Source organism: Ranitomeya variabilis, chromosome 5 (assembly GCF_051348905.1).
Source record: "Ranitomeya variabilis isolate aRanVar5 chromosome 5, aRanVar5.hap1, whole genome shotgun sequence".
Taxonomy (NCBI): Eukaryota; Metazoa; Chordata; class Amphibia; order Anura; family Dendrobatidae; genus Ranitomeya; species Ranitomeya variabilis.
This window is the reverse complement of record NC_135236.1, coordinates 590679008-590702935: the sequence shown is the minus strand read 5'-3', so window position 1 is coordinate 590702935 and position 23928 is coordinate 590679008. Positions and strand designations below refer to the sequence as shown.

Genomic DNA, 23928 nt, shown 5'->3' with positions numbered 1-23928 from the left:
GAGAAGGTGTGACCAAACTTGGTCTGTACTGTATGCAAATAGTCTCTTCAAACATGAGACAAATGACTTGATCTCTGTGTAACTATAGCTTGTAAGAGCAACCGCAGCCCTCATGAAAGCTCCCATGGTTACCTGGGCTTAATAGGACTAAAATGGTAAAGTTTAGTTTTTTAAACTATATATTGCAAACTTTATTATTATAAAGAAAAGTGATTAAATGAGCACAGGTTAAAGTACTTTAAAAAAAAAAAAAAAATCCGTTTTAAAAATGTTAAAAGGGATTAAAAACCTAATTAACCCCTTAATGACGAGAGGTATTTTTGATTTTCCTTTTTTGTTTTTTGCTCCCCTTCTTCCCAGATCCATAGCTTTTTTAATTTTATTTTTTGGTGAAAATGGCCATGTGAGGGCTTGTTTTCTGTAGGACAAGTTGTACTTTTGATTAACACCATTGGTTTTAACATATCAAGGACTGGAAAACGGGAAACAAAAATTCCAAATGCGGTAATATTGCAGAAAATTGCCAACACAGTTGTTTTTATTTATTTTTTTACCATGTTCACTAAATTCACTGCAAAAAAACCCACCATATATTAGAAGATAGTATACACAATAAAACTTAACATTTAATAAATTTCTATAAAAATTCACCCCACATACGACTTTGGACTAATGTCAGTTGTTTGACAAAAAAAGAAACAGGGTGCACTGTATCCCTAATCTATAAACTATCTATCCCCTACCTTGCTGCGGAGGTTGGCACCCTATATCCTGCGCAATGGTGCCACCACTCAACGCAGGCTCTCTCTGAATGTAAAAATCATCCTTAAAACCCATACTGCGTGATAATATAGGTGAATTTAATGAAAATGTAGAGTCCCTGTGGGTGGAGATAAGCGGAGGGGGGAAAAAATAATAAATTACTGATAGGGGTTTGCTATAAATCTCCAAAAATAATGGAAGCAATGGAGAATATCCTGGTAAAGTAAATAGATGAAGCTGCATGGGGGACTTCAACTACCCTGAAATAGATTGGGGAACAGAAACCTGCAGTTCCAGCAAAGGTAATCGGTTTTTGACAACTGAGAGACAATTACCTTTCACAACTGGTTCAGGACCCAACAAGAAGGGGGGCACTGCTAGACCTAATATTAACCAACAGGCCAGACCGCATATCAAATATAAGGGTTGGGGGTCACTTGGGGAATAGTGATCACAAAATAATAAGTTTTCGTGTATCCTTTAATAAGATGTGTAGTAGAGGGGTGACAAGGACACTAAACTTCAGGAGGGCAAATTTCCAACGGATGAGAGATGATCTTGGTGCAATTAACTGGGACGATATCCTGAGACATAAAAAATACACAAAGAAAATGGGAGACATTTATTAGTATCCTGGATAGGACCTGTGCACAGTATATACCGTATGGGAACAAACATACTAGAAATAGGAGGAAACCAATATGGCTAAATAGAGCTGTAAGGGGCGCAATAAGTGACAAAAAGAAAGCATTTAGAGAATTAAAGGACGTAGGTAGTGATGAGGCATTAAATACAGAAAATTAAATACATTCTGTAAAAAGCAAATCAAGGCAGCAAAAATTGAGACAGAGAGACTCATTGCCAGAGAGAGTATAAATAATCCCAAAATATTATTTAACTACATAAATAGTAAGAAACTAAAAAATGATAGTGTTGGCCCCATTAAAAATAGTCTGGGTGAAATGGTGGATGAGGATGAGGAAAAAGCCAGTATGCTAAATGACTTTGTTTCATCAGTATTTACAAAAGAAAATCCCGTGGCAGACAAAATGACTACTGATAAAAATTCCCCCTTCCCGTTTAAAAATCACTAAAATTGACAAATCTCTGGGCCCCGATGGGATACACCCCCGAGTACTGCAGGAATTAAGTACAGTTATTGATAGACCATTATTTTTCATCTTTAAAGAGTCCACAACAACAGGGTTTGTACCACAGGACTGGCGTATAGCAAATGTGGTGCCAATATTCAAAAAGGGGACAAAAACTGAACTTGGTAATTATAGGCCACTAAGCTTAACCTCTACTGTGAGTAAAATCCTGGAGGGTTTTCTAAGAGATGTTATACTGGAGTATCTGAAGAGGAATAACCTCATGACCCAGTATCAGCACGGGTTTACTAGGGACCGTTCATGTCAGACTAATTTGATCAGCTTCTATGAAGAGGTAAGTTCCAGACTGGACCAAGGGAACCCAGTGGACATAGTGTATATGGACTTTTCAAAAGCTTTTGATACGGTGCCACACAAAAGGTTGATACATAAAATGAGAATAATGGGGATAGGGGAAAATGTGTATGTGGGTTGAGAGCTGGCTCAGGGATAGGAAACAAAAGGTGGTTATTAATGGAGCACACTCGGACTGGGTCGCAGTTAGCAGTGGGGTACCACAGGGGTCAGTATTAGGCCCTCTTCTTTTTAACATATTTATTAATGACCTTGTAGGGGGCATTCAGAGCAGAATTTCAATATTTGCAGATGACACTAAATTCTGCAGGGTAATCAATACAGAGGAGGACAATTTTATATTACAGGATGATTATGTAAACTAGAAGCTTGGGCTGATAAATGGCAAATGAGCTTTAATGGGGATAAATGTAAGGTTATGCACTTGGGTAGAAGTAATAAGATGAATAACTATGTGCTTAATTCTAAAACTCTGGGCAAAACCGTCAATGAAAAAGACCTGGGTGTATGGGTGGATGACAAACTCATATTCAGTGGCCAGTGTCAGGCAGCTGCTACAAAGGCAAATAAAATAATGGGATGTATTAAAAGAGGCATAGATGCTCATGAGGAGAACATAATTTTACCTCTATACAAGTCACTAGTTCGACCACACTTAGAATACTGTGCACAGTTCTGTTCTCCGGTGTATAAGAAAGACATAGCTGAACTAGAGCGGGTGCAGAGAAGAGCGACCAAGGTTATTAGAGGACTGGGGGGTCTGCAATACCAAGATAGGTTATTACACTTTGGGCTATTTAGTTTGGAAAAACGAAGACTAAGGGGTGATTTTATTTTAATGTATAAATATATGAGGGGACAGTACAAATACCTTTCGGATGATCTTTTTAATCATAGACCTGAGACAGGGACAAGGGGGCATCCTCTACTTCTGGAGGAAAGAAGGTTTAAGCATAATAACAGACACGGATTCTTTACTGTAAGAGCAGTGAAACTATGGAACTCTCTGCCATATGATGTTGTAATGAGTGATTTATTACTTAAATTTAAGAGGGGACTGGATGCATTTCTGGAAAAGTATAATGTTACAGTGTGTACATACTAGTTTCCTTGATAGGGCGTTGATCCAGGGTACTAGTCTGATTGCCGTATGTGAAGTAAGGAAGGAATTTTTTTCTCCAATGTGGAGCTTACTCTTTGCCACATGGTTTTTTTTTGCCTTCCTCTGGATCAACATGTTAGGACATGTTAGGTTAGGCCATGGGTTGAACTAGTTTGACTTAAAGTCTTCCTTCAACCTTAATAACTATGTTACTATGTTACTATCATTCCATCACTTCCGGGTTTCGGGTTCAACAGCTCAGCATACCATGTGTCGAGCATAATTTCCAGTATGCGGAACGCAAGAACACTCCACTGTGCGCAGGCACCATGAATCGAAAGACACCCTCGGTGCCTGGAACACTAATGGGTTCCACAGTGCACAGGCACCCTATGTTATATGCACCTTCCCATATACGGTGACGTACCATGTGATTAATATCACTTCCATTGAAAGGCACGCTAATGAATTATACTGTGCGCCGACGCCATGAATGTCACACTCAGTAAGTGGAGCGGACATGCATACCTAAGCACACTAAGTGCTATCTGCTGTGTGCTAATTAAGATATTTATAACATTAATGCGCCAAACAATGGACCCCCGTACCGGAACAAAAGGAGATGAGCTGGATAAAGAGCAAATACTTTTATTCTAGTTTGCTCTATACATTTCCTAGCATAATATGAGAGGAAGGTAGAACCTCTTGAATAAAACCAAGTTCATTACCATAATATAAACAAAATACGATAAATACAATATGATGGTGATCAATCCCCATTAGGAGCAGTGGATCAAGGGAATTACATCTACAAGGGATTTTCATAGGGACATAGGCCACCACAGCTTTTACACAAAGCAACCAAATTGTAATTGGTCATTCAAGCCTTGTGGCTTAATACTCTTCATACAAAAAATCCATTTGGCCTCTTTTTGGAGGATTAAACAATCCCAATCCCCCCCGCTCTGATGGTGTAACTGCTTCCATTACAGAAAAACTAAGGCAGTTTAAGTTCCCTCCATGTACATCCCTAACATGGTTTGAGATAGGGGTATCACGCTTATTCAGTATGTCCCTCACATGTTCTCCCAACCTTCTGCATAGCTCCCTTTTTGTCTTGCCCACATAGTCCTTAGGGCAACTGCACTGAAAAAGGTAGATGACCCCCTCAGTTTAACAGTTGGCAAAATGCCTCATATCGTACCTTTTGCCCGTATGGGAGCAAGCAAAAGAATGGCTTCTGGAGACATACTTACAGAATTTACACTTTACACATTTGAAAGTACCAGTTTGTCTATTATCCAACCAAGTCGGGGTCTTCATTGGAGGGAAAAAAGCACTGTAAACCGGTTGATCATGAATTGACCTCCCTCTTCTTTATGTGATCAATGGGACATCGGGAATGATATCACATATGTCAGGGTCCATCTTGAGGATTCCCCAATGTTTTCAAATAGCCTTTTTTACCTCATCAGATTTTTCATCAAACATACCTATGATCCTAAGATCATTACCATCATCCTCTTTCTTCTTGCTAATTAACAATGAACTTCTTTCCTTAGCATTTGGAGTTTTAAAGGCCTCATTGAGAACCCCAGCCGGGTATCCCCTGTACCTAAATTTGTCCCTCAGATTCCTGGCCTGTCGGTAAAAGCCTGAGTCTGTTGAACAATTCCTCATCACACGTAAATATTGGCCCCTCGGTATCCCCCTTCTCAAGCTGTGTGGGTGATGACTTTCCCAACACAACAAATTATTTGTAGCTGTGGGCTTATCAAAAGTTTCAGTGATAATTTGACCAATATCATTTCTGGAGATTTTTAAATCCAAAAAATTAATAGACTCCCATTGAAATTCGTTAGTTAGCCTAAGGGTAATCTCGTTATTATTGAGCTCATCAACAAAATTAGAGGAGTCAGCATCACCAGACCAAAAAATTAGCACATCATCTATGTACCTACCCCAGAATAATAAATGGGGTTTCCACCAGAACGTCTCATCCTCTCCAAAAACAGCTTGGTCCTCCCACCAGCCCAGGAAAAGATTAGCATACGTGGGGGCACAGGGGCTCCTCATCGCAGTACCCCTGAGCTGGTGGAAGAACCTACTTCCAAAAGCAAAAAAGTTATGCTTAAGCAAATTCAAGTAGCTTAACAACAAATTGACTGTGAGGGGACAAATGCGTTCCCCTTGACCTTAGGAAGAATTTTATAGCCCTTTGTCTTGTGGAATGTCACTGTACAGCACCTCAACATCAATAGAAGTCAAATACACATCATCATTGAGAGTGATATCCTCCAGCTTGAGAAGGAGGTCTGAAGAGTCCCTAATGTATGAGGGTAATGAGGTAACAAAAGGTCGAAGCACCCTGTCAATATAAACACTTGACTTCTGAGTGATGAAATCAATCCCCGCCACTATTGGGCGACCTTTCAGTGGATTGAGACCTTTGGGTACCTTATGCAATGAGTAAATCACTGCCAGTACTGGAAACTTAGGGTACATAAAGTCAAACTCATTCTTTGATATCAGACCAGTAACTTTTGCCTCGGTCAGCATCACCTTGAGGACATTTATAAATTCCTCTGTGGGATCCCCTTTCAATAGTTTATACGTCATTACATCCTTGAGAATGTCTTCACACATAGTCTGATACTGACTTCGGTCCAAAACCACCAAATTCCCCCCTTTGTCGCAGGGTTTAAACACACAGTCCTTTTTGGTGGTCAGTCCATCAAGTGCTTCCCTTTCACCCCTTGTCAAGTTGGAGTAATATCTACCTCCCACAGTGCCTATCTTTTCAAATTCCTCCACCACCAATCGTAAAAAAATCTCAATACTATCCTGACCGTCAAAAGGGGGCATTCTTTTGCTTTTTGGTTTTAGATCCGTAAATGGACCCAAATCTATTGGTCTCTCACTGTCCATCAAAAGATCAGTGAGAATTCTGACACTTGGCAAGTCCTCTTCGGTAACTCCTAGGGATTCACAATCAGCCCTATCATGAGTTATAAAAAAAACTTTTTCAACCTCATCTTACTCACAAATAAGTTGATTGAAAAGACTTTTCAAATCAGTATTTTTAGTCCCACCCTCCTCCTCCAATTCAGAGAAGGCATCTAAAGCATCAGCAGCCCATTGATCCCTATTTATGGTCCCAGATAGAAAACCCGCCATACAAAAATCGTATTATATCACAGATCATAAGATAAAGGTGCATCAATTTTTCAATTCACCGCCAAAAAACCCCACCATATATTAGAAGATAGCATACACAATAAAACTTAACATTTAATAACTTTCTATAAAAATTCACACCACATACGACCTTGGACTAAGGGAGAGCCTGCGTTGAGCGGGGGCGCCATTGCGCAGGATATAGGGTGCCAACCTCTGCAGCAAGGTAGGGGATAGATAGTTTATAGATTAGGGATACAGTGCACCCTATATCTTTTTTTTGTCAAACAACTGACATTAGTCCAAGGTTGTATGTGGTGTGAATTGTTATAGAAAGTTAGTCAACACAACAAAACTTAACATTTAATATCTTCTAATATATGGTATTTTTTTTGGGCGGTGAATTAAAAAATTGTTGCACCTTTATCTTATGATCCATGTTCACTAAATGCTAAAACTGACCTGCCATTATGATTCTCCAGGTCATTGAGTTCATAGAACCAAACATGTATAGGTTTTTTTTAAGAGGTAAAAAAAATTCCAGTTTAAAAAAAAAAATAAATATAAAAATTGCACTATTTTTCGATACTCGTAGCATCTTCATTTTTCATAATCTTGGGTTGGGTGAGGGCTTATTTTTTTGTCTGCCCAGCTGATTTTTTTAATGAGGCCATATTGGTGCAGATACGATCTTTTGATTCCCGTTATTGCATTTTAATGCAAATTTGCGGCAACCAAAAAAATGTATTTTTGCTGTTTTGACTTTTTTCTCGTTGTGCTGTTTAACCATTGGGGTAATTTTTTTTCCTTTTTTCACATTGATAAATCGGCGGATTCTGAAGTCGGTTATAACAAATATGTGTACGTTTGATTTTTTTTGTATTTGTTTTATTTTGAAAGGGGGTGATTGAACTTTTAAATTTTTAAATTTTTTTAATATATTTAAAACTTTTTTTTTTTTTACTTTTTGCATGATTCAATAGTCTCCATGGGAAACTAGAAGCTGGAGTTGTCTGATTTGCTTTGCTACATACAGGCGATGATCAGATCGCTTGTATGTAGCAGAAATGCTCACTTGCTATGAGCGCCGAGCACCGACTGAATCCAACCGCGGCTGTTACGGGCACATGTCAGCTGCATATATCAGCTGTCATGTGTCCGGAAAGGTGCGGGCTCAACGCAGGAGCCCACATCAAACAGGGGGAGTCCAACATTGGTGTACTATTATGCCAGATGTCGGAAAAGGGTTAAAGAAGGAGAGAAAAAAACAAATGTACAAATAAATGGAAGGGGGTTCTTAATTCTCTTTAATTATTATTTAACAGTATATGTGATCAAGTTATAGAAAATACAACTATATGATATTGAGTTTGTGATCTTTCACCCATCTTAATCAAGATAGTCCCCATTACATGACGGTATCTCCAAATGTTTATTAGAACAGTCTCATAAAAAAACAAATTATAATGTACTATTAAAATTAAAAAAAAATCACTTGGTGTCATGTTTTTTTTATTATGTTTATTTTATTATTTAATATTATTGAAAAGAATAGTTAATAATTTCCAATATAGTTCGGGCCAAAAAATGCCAACGGTATATATTAAACCTTATTCAGAAGTGACTTTTTTGTAAACAAAAAATAAAATTACAAATTTTCATTAGTATTTTAGATCAGATTTACATAGTTACATAGATTTAACTTGATGGACCTAGATCTTTTTTGAACTGACTCTAACCTCTGAATTTCCTTTTTAAAATGTAAAGCCCAAAACTGGATCCCATATTCTAGATGTGGCCTCACCAGTGATTTATAAAAGGGTAACAATACATGGGGATCGTGGGATTTTATCTCTTTTTATTCTCCCAAAAATCTTGTTTGCTTTTGCGGCTACTATTATGAGATACTGCAGTCTGTCAATTACTGAGCTCAATTTTCTCAATACCGGGGATTTGACAATGCTTAATTTGCTCAGTCGCAAGTGTACTTCTTCTTGTGTTAAACTAGTTATATCAAGTAGTGAACTTGGATTTTTGACTTGTTGAAAAATACCAGTATCTTGTTGTTATCATCTTTTAAGGGGACCATACCATCAGTTTTTTTTTCTTTTGGGCATTGATGTATTGATAAAAACATTTGTGATTTATGTTAATGTTGCTGATGATTTGACTCTCTGTGGGAAAACTTTGCCAGCTTGATTTTTTTTTTAACATTTCTCCTGAAATTCTATTTCTCAATTTATGGCCTTCACAATTTGCATGCCATTTGTTGCTGTCTTATAAAACTTTGGACTGTCTTATTTATCCATAAAGGTTTTTTTTATTCCTGGACATTTTATTACCAGATGATATAAGTTTTTGACAGGATTTTATTACTGTCACCCAGTCATGGCTTTCGTCCAGCCAGGTTTCGTGAGGCCCACCATATCATAATCTGCGACTGACATAGGAGCATCCAATTCATTCATTTTGTTTGCAAGACTTCTTTCATTTGTCAGCAAACATTTAATATTAGCACATTTAAAACTCCTACTCACCTCCCTACTTTCCTTGCATGTCACAGCCTACACTAAATTCTCATAAACCCCTACTTTGTCATTCTGTTTACTCTATCTATCCCTTTTTAGCACACCTACCCTACCTCATCTTAGATCCAAGTTTAAAAGCTCCTCCATCCGTCTGATTATTTTCCCTCAAGCACAGCTGCACCCTCAACATTGAGGCGCAACACATCTCTACTGTAGAGCTTGTACCTGACAGAGAAGTTGGACCAGTTCTCCATGAACCCAAACCCTTCCATCCTGCGCCAATTTCTAAGCAACTTATTTATCTCCCAACACTCCTGTTGTCTTTCTAAAAATGCTAATGGCACCAGCAGTATTTCTGAAAACTCCGCTTTTAGAGGTGCTGGTCTTCAGCTTCTTTCCTAGTTCCCTGTAGTAATTTAAGGACCAACCACCTCGCTGTAGCTTTCAGTAGTTTGAGTGCTATCCGATAAATAACACTTGTCTAAATCATAAACTCGCATGAGAGAGCCCTTAAGCCACATTCACACGTTCGGTATATGGTCAGTTTTTTTATCTCAGTATTCATAAGCCAAAGTTAGGAGTGGAGCAATCAGAGGAAAAGTATAATAGAACCAGGTCACCACTTTTGTATTTATCACCCCCTCCTGGTTTTGGCATACAGATACTGAGGTAAAATAGTGACTAGGGTTGATCGAATGGCTTTGGATAAGTACTTATCTGAATAGCTGTAGCGCTTACCGAATAGCTGCATCGGGAACCTGGATACCTGGAGCGCTCCCGGTAATCAGCTGTTCGGTGATGCAGCTGCATGTGTGACGGCTGTGTGACAGTCACAACGTATGCATGGAGAGCCAAAAAACAGTTTCTCTGAAGCTATTCGATCAACCCTAATAGTGAACAAATACTGAACATGTGAATGTGGCCTCACACTTATTAATGATAACTAAAACAAGCAACTCTATCTTCTTTATCAATAAGAAAACAAGGATCATGCCTTAAGTCTACTAAACATCACAAAACAAGTTGAAAAGATTGTATCAAAGGAGTTACAGTATTAGGCCATGGTTAGACAGTTGTAGATTCTCTTATCTGAAAGAATCTGGCCAAATGTGCATATGAAGCTCTGATCAGCATTTAATCCAAGTGTCAGAATCCTGTGTTCCAATTCTCTCAAATAATAGAACTGTAGCACATGTGTGTGGCGAAGATGGAGAACAAAATGTCTCCATCTTCAGCATTCTATGAATTCGGGAAATCGGACTGTGTTCAGATGTCATTTGAGTGCAGTTCGATATTTTCGAAGCTGCCATAGACTTGAATGGGTGAGTGGCATCCGATTTGGGTGGCAAATCACTGCATGCTGTACACACTGTGAGTAGAAGATGGAAAACAAAATTTCTCAATCATCTCCATTCTACAAGTCCAAGAAATCAAGCTACACTCAAATGTCATCTGATGGCTGTCCAATTTTTTCCCGCACACCCATAGCCTTGAGAAGGAGACTTCAAAGTAAAATAACAGCATGCTGCTTTTTTTTCACTGACAGATTCGTACATCAGCACTGCTCCATTGAATAACATTGGTCCTCGTGTTATCTAATATATAATTGCCTAGAATACTACTTCCTGCAATTTGTGCCAACTTCCGTGGCTTTGTCCGGAGCTAATGTCCGGAGATAATGTTCGGAGCTAATGTCCGGAGCTAATGTCCGGAGCTAATGTCCGGAGCTAATGTCCAGAGCTAATGTCCGGAGATTAATTGCCTAGAATACTACTTCCTGCAATTTGTGCCAACTTCCGTGGCTTTGTCCGGAGCTAATGTCCGGAGATAATGTCCGGAGCTAATGTCCGGAGCTAATGTCCGGAGCTAATGTCCGGAGATAAGTGACGTCACCAGTGTCCTACACCCAGGCAGAGCACAGGGGCCCCAGGCAGCATATGGGGCCCCAGGCAGAGCACAGTGGCCCCAGGCAGAGCACAGGGGCCCCAGGCAGCATATGGGGCCCCAGGCAGAGCACAGTGGTCCCAGGTAGAGCACAGGGGCCCCAGGCAGCCTATGGGGCCCCAGGCAGAGCACAGGGGCCCCAGGCAGCATATGGGGCCCCAGGCAGAGCACAGGGGCCCCAGGCAGCATATGGGGCCCCAGGCAGAGCACAGTGGTCCCAGGCAGAGCACAGGGGCCCCAGGCAGCCTATGGGGCCCCAGGCAGAGCACAGTGGCCCCAGGCAGAACATGGGGCCCCAGGCAGAGCACAGGGGCCCCAGGCAGAGCACAGGGGCCCCAGGCAGCATATGGGGCCCCAGGCAGAGCACAGGGTCCCCAGGCAGCATATGGGGCCCCAGGCAGAGCACAGTGGCCCCAGGCAGAGCACAGGGGCCCCAGGCAGAACATGGGGCCCCAGGCAGAGCACAGGGGCCCCAGGCAGAGCACAGGGGTCCCAGGCAGCATATGGGGCCCCAGGCAGAGCACAGGGGCCCCAGGCAGCATATGGGGCCCAGGCAGAGCACAGTGGCCCCAGGCAGAGCACAGGGGCCCCAGGCAGCATATGGGGCCCCAGGCAGAGCACAGTGGTCCCAGGCAGAGCACAGGGGCCCCAGGCAGCTTATGGGGCCCCAGGCAGAGTACAGATGTAAAATTACTGTGAAAATACCTGATGGGCACACAAGTATGCGCCAGTATGGGTACTAAGAGCTTTTCCACATAATAATGAAATATTTTAAAATGTCATAGAACATACCAATATACATAGTTATTGATACATATTATTTATTATTTACATTATTGTTCTTAAGCAAAGAACCGTTGTTGTGGCATTTGCCACAACACGCAAAGTTGTTGTCTGATGTCTTTCATCACTCCCCTCATAAGCATGTTCATGGATCCTGTGTAACTGTACCTTAAATAACAAGAATTGTCAAGAGCTGGTGAGTGCAGCCATTTTTTGTTCTTTCTTACTATTATTTATTAATTGTATTATTCTTACATTTGAATAAATAAAGTATATATGGATTCTAGACTCCCGATTCTTTAGAATCGGGCTGCCATCTAGTCTGATAAAAAAACAATGGAGAGCACTTTACCGTATGTGTGAGAACTAAGGCTACTTTCACACTAGCGTCGGTACGGGGCCGTCACCATGCGTTGGCCAAACGTACCAATGCACGTTGCAAAATAAATGCACAACGGGGGCAGCGGATGCAGTTTTTCAACACATCCGCTGCCCCATTGTAATGTCCGGGGAGGAGGGGGCGGAGTTTCGGCCACGCATGCATGGTCGAAAATGGTGGACGCGACGCACAAAAAAAGTTACATGGAACTTTTTTTGTGCCAACGGTCCGCCAAAACACGACGCATCCATCGCATGACGGATGCGACGTGTGACAATCCGTCGCAATGCGTCGCTAATGCAAGTCTATGGAGAAAAAACACATCCTGCAGGCAACTTTGCAGGATATGTTTTTTCTCCAAAACGACGCACTGCGACGTATGGCACACAACGCTAGTGTGAAAGTAGCCTTATCCTTACAGTTTTGGTTGTCTTGTTGTTTTTGAAATTATAGATTTCTGATAGCAAATGTGTTTTTATACTGTTATTTTTTAGGTATTCGTTAAGATATTATTTTTCCCATGTTTACATAGGCTCTATGAAGGCAAAGAGCAAGCAGAGTTTGAAGAGTCCATGAGAAAACTTTTTGTCTCTATAAATAGTCTCATGAAGAGTGAACACAAAACTATAATCCTATTGCAGGTTTGTGTATTTTTCTCTATTTTTATTTTGAAATACTGTAGGCTGCTTATTACATAATATTAACAAATATATTGTCTTCAGCAACAGAATTTTTAAAAAAAATCTGCATGAGCTATGCTGACAGTTGAATTTCACCACCAATAAATGACAAGGTGAGATATGGAATGCTGAATCATGATGGCAACTACCCCCCATTTTTTTTTTTTCTTGGCCAACAACTCAAATCACAGAACAATGTCGCCACCACTAAATTACAAGGTGACATATGCCTTATGTGATTTCAGCAGCCAATGGCACAAGCTGTTGTTGTTTCTGGACATTGTGGATGTTTCCTGCACCCTGATTGGCTAGCTGCAATGTACACACATAAAGTTAGAAGAAAAAAAGTTTACAAGCACGCCAGTCCCCTGAGCTCTGCTAACCCCCTACCCTCATCAAACACATGCACCACACTCCTCATACACCATTACTATCCTAGCCAAAGTGCTCAAAACACATTAGTGGCAATGCAAACATTTTCCCACCCTTTTTACCGAATGTTACCGTTTTATTCCGATTTTATAAAATTTTGCTCGTGTTTCCGATCAGGAATCCGAATGTGCCATGTGCCAAATTCGTGAGAATTTTATGTTTGGCAATCGTTTTTCGAACAAATTTACTCATCGTGAATCTCTATCTTAATTAGAGATCACAGATCAGTAAGTAGAAGTTGTACCTCAAAACCAATTACATTAGTATTAATTACCGTATATCTGTAACACACAATCCAATCCACGCAGGCAAAGAAATCAAACCATAGATGTCCATAAATTAAGTTATGTATAATAATGAGAAATGACACAAAGAAAAGCATTGAACACGCTTACTGAAATTTAATTAATACTTTGTACAAAAGCCTTTGAGGATGATGACCGCTTCAAGACACCTCTTTTATGGTGAAACTAGTTGCATGCATTGCTCAGTTATTATTTTGGCCCATCCTTGCACACAGTAGTTTAGAAATTCTTCTGTTATCAATAACATCAGTATGTTTTCTCCCAGTATTTTACAGGCTTGTCTAAATGTTGTTGACCAAACTTTGAAAGCACTTGAGCATGCTTTTTGTTCAGCAATGCAGTTTTGCATGGTGAGCGGGCATACAGGCCATGGAGGTTGGGTGCATAAATTATTGTTTTCTTTTAAACAATTGTAACTGTTAATTCCAGATCTTTCTGTAGCTCTTCACATGTGGCTCATGGTCATCTCTACTGATAATTCTTTTTACTCCCCTGACTGAAATCTTTGGGGGGGAACACCTGTTGTGCCGGTTTATGGTGAAATGATGTTCCTTCCACTTCCAGATTATGGCCACAACAGTTCTCTCTCATATACCGCTTACATTTTCAAGATCTCAGGAAGGGGCTGAATCCCCGCCTTGGTCTCAACCCGTTCTAGTACCCCACGATGGGGAGATACATAGAAGAGTTAGTAGAAGCCAGGAAGTGAAGCCATGTTTGGTCTCGCAGCATAGGGTGTTTGTTCTTGCACCACTTGATCCAGATGAGCCACCATTATGACCTTGTGTACAGAAGTTAAGATCTATCATAGGTTTTGGAGTTTCAGCTATCAGAGCCAAAGAAAGGGGGGGAATTAGGATAATTCCTGGGTGGGTAAGAGAGTGACCGACTAAGAGGTTAAGTGCGCGTTCAAAGCTGTGATACCCTTGATACACGTTGCGACATCCCTTAGACATGAATCATGTTGGAAGAAACTGGAAACAATTGGCACGCCACACTTACCATGCGGCAGCCAGCACCAAGGCCTATCATCAAGCACGTAATTAATTTGTTTCATCTGCTTATTCTTATTGTAGTACCACCTGTATTTGCATATCTGACCACTGTATATGTATATACACTGCTCAAAAAATAAATGGAACACTAAAATCCCACATCCTAGATATCACTGAATGAAATATTCTAGTTGTAAATCTTTACTCATTACATAGTGGACTGTGTTGAGAACAATAAAACCTAAAAATGATCAACGTAAATCAGAACTAATATCCCACGGAGGTCTTGAGTTGGAATGATGCTCACAATCAAGGTGGAAAATAAAATTAAAGTCTGAACCAACTTTAGTGGAAATGCCTCAAGACAAGGAAATGATGCTCAGTAGTGTGTGTGGCCTCCACGTGCCTGCATGATCTCCCTTCAATGCCTGGGCATATGCTCCTGATGAGGCGGCAGATGGTCTCCTGAGGGATCTCCTCCCAGACCTGGACTAAAGCATCCTCCAACTCCTGGACAGTCTGTCATGCAATGTGAAGTTGGTGGATGGTGCAAGACATGATGTCCCATATGTGTTCAATCGGATTCAGGTCTGTGGAACAGGCAGACCAGGCCATAGCTTCATCTTGTCCTGCCTTCATCTTGCAGGAACTGCTGACACACTCCAGCCACATGAGGTCTGGCATTGTCCTGCATTAGAAGGAACCCAGGGCCAACCGCACCAACATATGGTCTCACAAGGGGTCTGAGGATCTCATTTCGGTACCTAATGGCAGTCAGGCTACCTCTGGGGACCACATGGAGGGCTGTGCTGCCCTCCAAAGAAATGCCACCCCACACCATTACTGACCCACTGCCAAACTGGTCATGCTGAAAGATGTTGCAGACAGCAGATTGCTCTCCATGGTGTCTCCAGACTCTGTCACGTCTGCCACATGTGCTCAGTGTGAACCTGCTTTCATCTGTGAAGAGCACAAAGCGCCAGTGGCAAATTTGCCAATCCTGGTGTTCTGTGGCAAATGAAAGCATCCTGCACAGTTGGGCTGTGAGCACAACCCCTATCTATGGATGTCGGGCACTCAGACCCTCCTCATAATTTCGATCTCTAACCATTTTTGCAGACACATGCACATTTGTGGCCTGCTGGTGGTCATTTTGCAGGGCTCTGGCAGTGCCCCTTCTGTTTCTCCTTGCACAAGGGCTGAGGTAGCTGTCCTGCTGCTGGGTTGTTGCCCTCCTACGTCCCCATCCACATCTCCTGGTGTACTGGCCTGTCTCCTGGTAGCTACTCTAGCCTCTGGACACTACGCTGACAGACACAGCAAACCTTCTTGCCACAGCTCGCATTGATGTGCCATCCTGGATGAGCTGCACTACCTGAGCCACTTGTGTGGGTTGTAGAGTCTGTCTCATGCTACCATAAGTGTGAAAGCACAACTATCATTCAAAAGTGACCAAAACAATAGCCAGAAAGCATTGGTACTGAGATGTGGTGTGTGGTTCTCACCTGCAGAACCATTCCTTTATTGACTATGCCTTGATAATTGCCAATAATTTCCATCTGTTGTCTATTCCAGTTGCACAACAGCATGTGAAATTGATTGTTAAACAGTGTTGCTTCCTAAGTGAACAGTTTGATTTTGCAGAAGTTTGATTTACTTGAAGTTATATTCTGTTGTTTGCGTTCCCTTTATTTTTTTGAGCAGTGTAAATTGTTTATATAGTGTTTTGTCTGGTGTGTCCTTAAGGCAATTAAATATCTAATTTAATTTTGTGCTGCTCTTTTATCTTGATCCACGAGTCCACATGTCCATGTTCTTGGTTTAACCTCACATTCTACCGGAGCTTGTTTCTGGCCTGATATAATCCTGCTAACGGACTAGGATTATATCTAACGAGGAACTAGTGGCAGTCTTTACTGGGCTGACAAGGCTCTGTTTCACTGTTGCTAATGAAAGGAGTCTATCAGCCTATTTAAGTTATGAACCAGTGTTCTGCCACGCCAGCAGTAACATTGACTACCCTCTCACACCACATACCCCCTGTGCCCATATGAACTGTGTCTGTGTAAAATAGTACCAAGCTGCCATAACGTATCCCCAGGGGGTGCGGAACATAATGTTGGTGAAAGTGGGGCGTTCATACCTCATGACCCTCCAATGTATTAGTGAAATTATAGAGAGGTGTCTTGTGTTACACCTTGATAATGAGGCACCATTGTATAGGCTATCAACTGAACCAGTTGATGATTTTTTTCCTAAGTGCCAGTGCTGCTTTCTAATTACTGATGGATTTCAGCTGTTGTCATGACTTTGCATGGCTTTTTGCATTTCTCTTCATGTATTCAATACGTTTTCCCTGTGTCATTTGTCTTTACTACACATAACATTATGGAGATATATGGTTTGATTTCTTTGCATGTGTGGATGGGTTGTTACCGACATTTGGGGAAAATATCATGTCAATAGCACCTTTAAAAATATATTTACTTAAATTGGTGACTTTTTAAATGCTTAATTCAATCCCTGTATATGCGTGTATATATTATATATACATTTAGTAGAAGTTACAGAAAATAATGTTAGAAAAAATAACACTTAATACCATATAGGTGAAATATTTCCCAGCAAAAAAAGGAAATCTAGTTAAAATACATATTATTTCTGTAATTTGTACCAGCAGGGTATCTAGTGACTTTAGTGACTAAATTAAAACCCCTAAGGCCTCTCAATTACACAGGTCTGCAAAAAATATTTCAAGAGCTGTTTTGGTTATTCCATGTAATCTTTGTTTTTTGGTGCTCTGAATCTGACAATGAACTCCGTTTTGTCATAGGACATCATGTTTCCTGACAATTTAGGCAACTAGGTTAAATAAGGCAATACCGCAAAATAAATGTAAACAGAATTATAAAATTAATTTTTTTATTACAAATTTTTCATGAAAATAATTTTTGAACTGAATAAAGCGTGCTAAAATCGTTTGTTTTTTTTGTTCTCCATGTGATGCTCCTCTTGGTACATTTACGCTTATGCGTAGCATCTGGAATGTCTTTCTGAAGGAAGCCATCATTGTAATGCTTCATTTTACCTGGTATCTTTTTTCCATCTCTTTAATGTCTTGGTGGAATCATCCACTTTGCCCTTCACTCACAGCTCCCATATTTTCAAGAAAGTAGTCGAGGTAGGAATGGAGGAAATGTGCTTTCAAACTCATCAGGCAACCTAAAGCTTGAAATCCTTTCAGCATTCATCCGACAATCTTTTTGTAGTCAGGATCTTTTTTTATTGCCTAAACATTTCTCTACAACCTCTTTAAATGCAATCCACTTTTATCTTTTACCGTCATGGTATTGATAAACTCTTTATCAGCTTTAAGCCTTTTAATGTCTGGTCCGACGAACTGATCTTCCTTCAATTATGCCTCCGAGAGGCTTGGAAACTTGGTGACCAAGTATTTGAAGCATTCTCTATCTCTTTAAAGTGATTTTACAAATTGTTTCATCAAGCCCAATTTTACATGGAGAGGTGGTAGAAGAACTTAATAGGGAGGTACCAAAGTTTCTCTGAGTACATTTTTTTCACCAACTGTGAGCACCCTCTGATGCCAACTTTTCTTGGTCTAGTGATTTTTTCGGTCTCGACTGTCCCACAGACACAGCAAACAAGGGTCTCTGGTAGCAACATACTTGCCAACCGTGGTCTTCATATTTAAGTTTACACTGAATCAATTCCAAGTTCTCGTAGGTTTCCTCCAAGTGTATGGAATGACCTACTGGGATGGAAGCGTAAAAACTGCCATTGTGGAGTAAAACTGCTTTGAGACTTCTTTTAGAAGAATCTATAAAAATACATCATTGCGTTGAACCATCTTGGATTTTGAATTGACCCATCAAACCTTCGACATCGATGCAATAAACCAACTGGCCTTCCTGGGCAAAGTAAGGAACAAATGCCTTTTCATGATGTCTGAACCATGAAAAAAACCACTCCTGGTAACATTAAATTCCTGCTTTTGAACCTTGATCCAAGTAACTCAGCGGCATTTTTGGGGAGATTCAAGCCTCTTTCTAAATCCTTCATCTTCTCCTGGGAAATAAAAATTGGTCTTGTATCATCTTCAAAGTCAGAACTTGATTTGTCATCTGGTTCAGGTATGATTCCACCTTCATCAGAGCTAGGTATCTCTTCCAAGGAAGAAGGGGCCTTGGGTACTGATCTATCTGTGGCATGGGGGAAGGGACGAATTGCTGAATAAAAATTGGGGTATGAAATGGAATGCTTCCATTTGGAATTATACCCTTTCACATTGTATGAATAAAAGTAAACATTCACTATGGTTCTTTGATCTCGCCATACCATAGGAATCCCATAACAAAAAGCTTTTTTCTTACCCTTGAATCAATTTTGGAGGTCCTCAACACACTGTTTGCCCACTTTGAGGCCCCCAAACTTTATCTTGAACTCCAAGTTTTAGTCCACAGTATGAGAAGTATACTTTTTTCACAAAGTCTGTAATATTCAGCTGTTAATTCAACACTGTATGTTCGCCACAAATGAAACCAAAACAGACAAATTAATACACTTCTGCAAAGCCATAACGCTAATCTGGGGAAGCACGGTAGATGAATGAAATTCCAATGCAAGGTTCTTGAAAGTATAAGGACCTTTCATTATGTCACTAACCACCTGACTGCCAACAGCCAATCACGAAGTTCCTATTGATGTTAATGGGGAAAGAAAATAAGCTGCCTGCCGATGATTCACATCAGAGTTTGCAGAAGAACCTATAGGTTTGTGGCAAGTCCTGACATTTAGGATTTTTTTCAATATTTTTTTCATTATCAAAACCTCAAAATACATGGAAATCATATGAAAATAAACAGCTTTTTAGTCGCAGACCTGTGTTATTGACTTTTCTTTCCTAATTGCCTCCATGGACAGAATTATACGCTTTTACTAATATCATTGTGTTGATTTTTTGTATTTTAAGGTCGCTGCTCTGAAATATCTACCTTCAGTTCTCCAGGATGTGGAAACAGTGTTTGATGCCAGACTGCTTAGGTAACAAATAACTCATATTTACTGTCAATGACATGGGAGTCAGCTGTTAAGAGGAACCTACTAGTTTTGCAGGCTAGATCTCCATTACTATGCAATATTTACATTCTAAAGCCTCAATTATTTTTCCAGTAGAGATATTTTAATTAAAGGGTATATTCGGTACTTCATGAAAAATGTACCTAAGAACTAAATGTCAGGTAGTTGCTACTTAACTGCCATCGTTTCAGCTGCCTCTGTTGACAAAACGGGGAATGACTTTCCGCCGTCATTCTGATTGACAGTCAGCTCCCCCCAGTTAGGTAGTGGGAATCTGGCTGTAAATCAGAGTGGAACGGAAAAGAAGCCTCCACTCTGTCAATGTGATGTTAGCAGAGGCAGGTGAATTCAAGGCAAGTTCGATCTGTGACTGCGACTATCTACCTGTTAGTGTTTAGGCACATTTTTTTGTTATACCCTATAAAGCAGTTATCATGGTGAACTGAAACAGCAGTTCAGAGATGGTTGGAATTATGGCGGAACCTAGTCCTGTTTTTGTATGGAATTATACTTGGCCAATTATTGTTATTATTGTTATTATATGGCCAGTACTTGTAAACACAAGCTTTTTTAGTGAAGTCACTAGGAAATCCTATTCTAGCAGATTGTTCAATATTCATACTGTGTGTACATTAAAGAAAAATCACCTTTTATGACATTGTAAAAACCTTTAATTCTCTACACATAGTGTATGCCCATTGTTAGAGTTACAGTATCGGTATAAATAAGTATAGAAATCTATGTATTGACTGTTAATATATTTATACTATGATTATTAGTAGGGTTGAGCGACTTTTATTTTTATAGGATCGGGTCGGGTTTCACGAAACCCGACTTTCTCAAAAGTCGGGTCGAGTGAAATCGGCCGATCCTATAAAAAAGTCGGGGTCGGGGTCGGCCGAAACACGAAACCCAATGCAGTGCAATGGGATACTATGGTTCCCAGGGTCTGAAGGAGAGGAAACTCTCCTTCAGGCCCTGGGATCCATATTAATGTGTAAAATAAAGAATCAAAAAAAAAAATATTGATATACTCACCCTCGGACGCGCCCTGGTACTAACCGGCAGCCTTCCTCCCTAAGAATGAGCGCGTGAATGACCTGCGGTGATGTCGCGGCTTGTGATTGGTCGTGTGAGCGGTCACATGGGCGGTCACACGACCAATCACAAGCCGTGACGTCATCTAAGGCCCTTCATGCGCTCATTCTTAGGAAGGAAGGCTGCCGGAAGGAAGCAGGGAGCGTCCGAGGGTGAGTATATTCCTATTAGTTATATACTCACCCTCGGACGCGCCCTGCTTCTTTCCGGTAGCCTTCCTTCCTAAGAATGAGCACGTGAAGGGCCTTAAATGACGTCGCGGCTTGTGATTGGTCGCGTGACCACCCATGTGACCGCTCACACGACCAATCACAAGCCACGACGTCACCGCAGGTCATTCACGCGCTCATTCTTAGGAAGGAAGGCTGCCAGTTAGTACCAGGGCGCGTCCGAGGGTGGGTATATCAATATTTTTTATTTTGATTCTTTATTTTACACTTAAATATGGATTCCGATACCGATTCCCGATATCGCAAACATATCGGAACTCTGTATCGGAATTCCGATACCAGATTCAGAAGATCGCCGACCTCATGGCCGACCCCACACAGGGGTCAGGTCGGGTTTCATGAAACCCAACTTTGCCAAAAGTCGGCGACTTCTGAAAATGGCCGACCCGTTTCACTCAACCCTAATTATTAGGTCAGCACGCAATAATCTTTTCTAAAATAAATACATTTGCTAACATTTCTGAATATTATAGTCTACCCATTCTATTTCATTTCTGGTTTCCTTCTTTCAATTTTTACAGTGCGCAAAAATCCATTTTGGTGATGTATAAATAGACAGACCTAGTTGGATCTAAAGACATAAAATAAATGATGGCTCTATAGTAAGGTGCACTGCACTACTAAATTTGTGCACAGTGTCTGCTCTAATGAGATGTAAATGACTGGCTGAGTCACATGTAGTGTGTTGTGCAGGTTTGTGTTAGCGTTTGTGTTATATAGGTATTTTCCTTTCATGTGCATCTATGCCCATTTTGATAATCTTATATTGTGAGGTAGCAGCTGCCTGACTCTGCTTGCTACAAAACTTTGCAGTCAACTAAAATTCCTTATTTGCTTTACATGTAAGTTTTAGCCAGAGTTTTTCATTCTAGTCAACAATTTACCATGCACTTTCTCTTGAAAAGTTCTCAAATTTAGATTTATTAATTTCACAGCTTATTTACCTCTTTTCTGCTTCATTTTCAAACACAGCTGTCCTAAATTTCTTGCACGGTCATCTACATTACAGTGTGAGAAGCACTGGTGGCTCTAATCTATGGTAAAATCATTACCGCAGGTCAAAGAGCCGTGGATCCCATGCTGTCAGATGACAGCATGAACCGGCAGCTGTGACAAGAGATAAAAAGTTTGCCTCCGATCACTGGTGTTGGCTGATGGGACTACTACTCCTATCAACCTATGCCTGCTGTCGCTAATAACGAGAGCATCAGCAGGCCCCTGTGCTATAAATAAAAATAATATTAAAAAAGACATTTGTCCCCTGTATTTCTGATAACAAGCCAGGCAAAACTGATTGCTCTGGCTGCAACCCTCAGCTGTCACCATTATCAAGGCTGATTAGATAGAGAGGTCCCCACGTCATTTTTCTAAATCATTTAAAATAACAGCATGGAGTCTCTCTCATTTTTGACAACCATCCAAGCTAAAGCAGACAGTTGGGAGCTGGTGTTCTCAGGCTGGTAAGGGGCAATGGATATTGCCCCCTCCCCAGCCTAAAAAGAGCAGCCCACAGTCTATTAGATGCACCAATTTTGGCGCTTTGCCTGGCTTTTCCCTCTTGCCTTGTGGCAGAGGCAAGTGGGGTTCATATTTGTGGGGTAGTTGTCACCTTTGTATTGTCCGGAGACATCAAGCCCACTGCTTAGTAATGGAGAGGCTTCTATAAGACAACTATCCTTTACTAATCCTATAGTTGTATTGTAGATATATAAGTTATACTCACCTAACACCCATTCAACTAAAGAAATGGTCTCTTGTAAAACAATAAAAATAAAAAACAACCATACCCCTCACCTGTCCTTCGTTCCGTTCCATGCCGTAATCTATGTATGGAATATACAGTTTTCAACCTGTACAGTGCCAAGATGCAATTACCCAGGCTGAGAACCGCTGAGGAACGAGACGCGGTTAGCTCTGCCTCAGTGACTAATAGTGACATCATCGAGGATACCTCAGGTCACGGAGGCTGCGTTCCCAACTGGGCCTCTGAACTGCATTAACCTTGGTCTGAACACTGTGTGCACAGTGAGAAAAAGTCTGACGGTGCAGCGTTGAGTTTATCGCAGTTCACCATAAGATGTGGGGCTGGTTTAGGGGTTATTTTTTGCGTGCCTAGCTGATTCATATTCATACCATTTTTGGGGTAGATACGACACTTTGATTTCCTGTTATTTCATTTTATTGCAATGTTGTGGTGACAAACAAAACCCATAATTTTAGCTTTTTGCTTTTTTTTCTTGTAACGCCGTTTACCAATCGGCTTAATTTTGTTCATATTTTCAAAGATCAGGCATTTCTGAAGGCAGCAACATTAAATTAGTTTTTTTATTAACTGCTTCAAGACCACCCACTGCACATAAAGTCGGAGCTAGCTTGGCTCTGTGCAGTCCTGAAGTTTCTGAGCGGTCAGTGGTCTAGCAGTGTTCAGGACCCCCAGCATCCTGCAAGTTCTGTGATTCCTGTGCAGAGTCGTAGGTATCACAGGTGACATCACTGGGACCTGATTAGATCAGGTCCCAATGATGTTAACCCTTTGCTATCTTCTAGATGCTGCAATCACGGCATTTTGAAGATAGCAGAGGGAGACCTCTGCTGTATTCACCTCTACAACACCCCTAGTAATGAGATCTGATGACATCACAGGGGATCCCGTGTTTTCCTGGAAGCTGGAGGTCACGTGATGACTTTTGGGTCTCCCGGCTACAGCCTGCAGCTGAGTATAACAAGCAATCTGCCTGCGTAACACTGTCAGGTCTCATACAATGCAATACATGTGTATTGCATTGCTTGAGACCAGGGATTACAGAAATGAAAATTGAACTCACATACAGGGACTAAGCAAAAAACAAAAAGTTAAAAAAGGTTTTAAAACTAGTTTAAAAAATCACAAAGTAAATAAAGTGGGGTCATTTGTGGGGATTTCCACTGTTAAGGCATGTGAAGGGCTCTC

The 23928-nt window shown here is 40.8% G+C and overlaps 1 protein-coding gene across 1 annotated transcript in view; it reads left to right on the top strand.

The window, feature by feature from the left end:
* DOCK2 (dedicator of cytokinesis 2) overlaps positions 1 to 23928 on the top strand; it is a 1347187-nt gene that overhangs the window by 625491 nt on the left and 697768 nt on the right. The window contains exons 23-24 of the mRNA XM_077266018.1: positions 12674 to 12782; positions 19544 to 19614. Coding sequence (XP_077122133.1) covers positions 12674 to 12782; positions 19544 to 19614 — 180 coding nt within the window. The remainder of the gene's footprint in view (positions 1 to 12673; positions 12783 to 19543; positions 19615 to 23928) is intronic.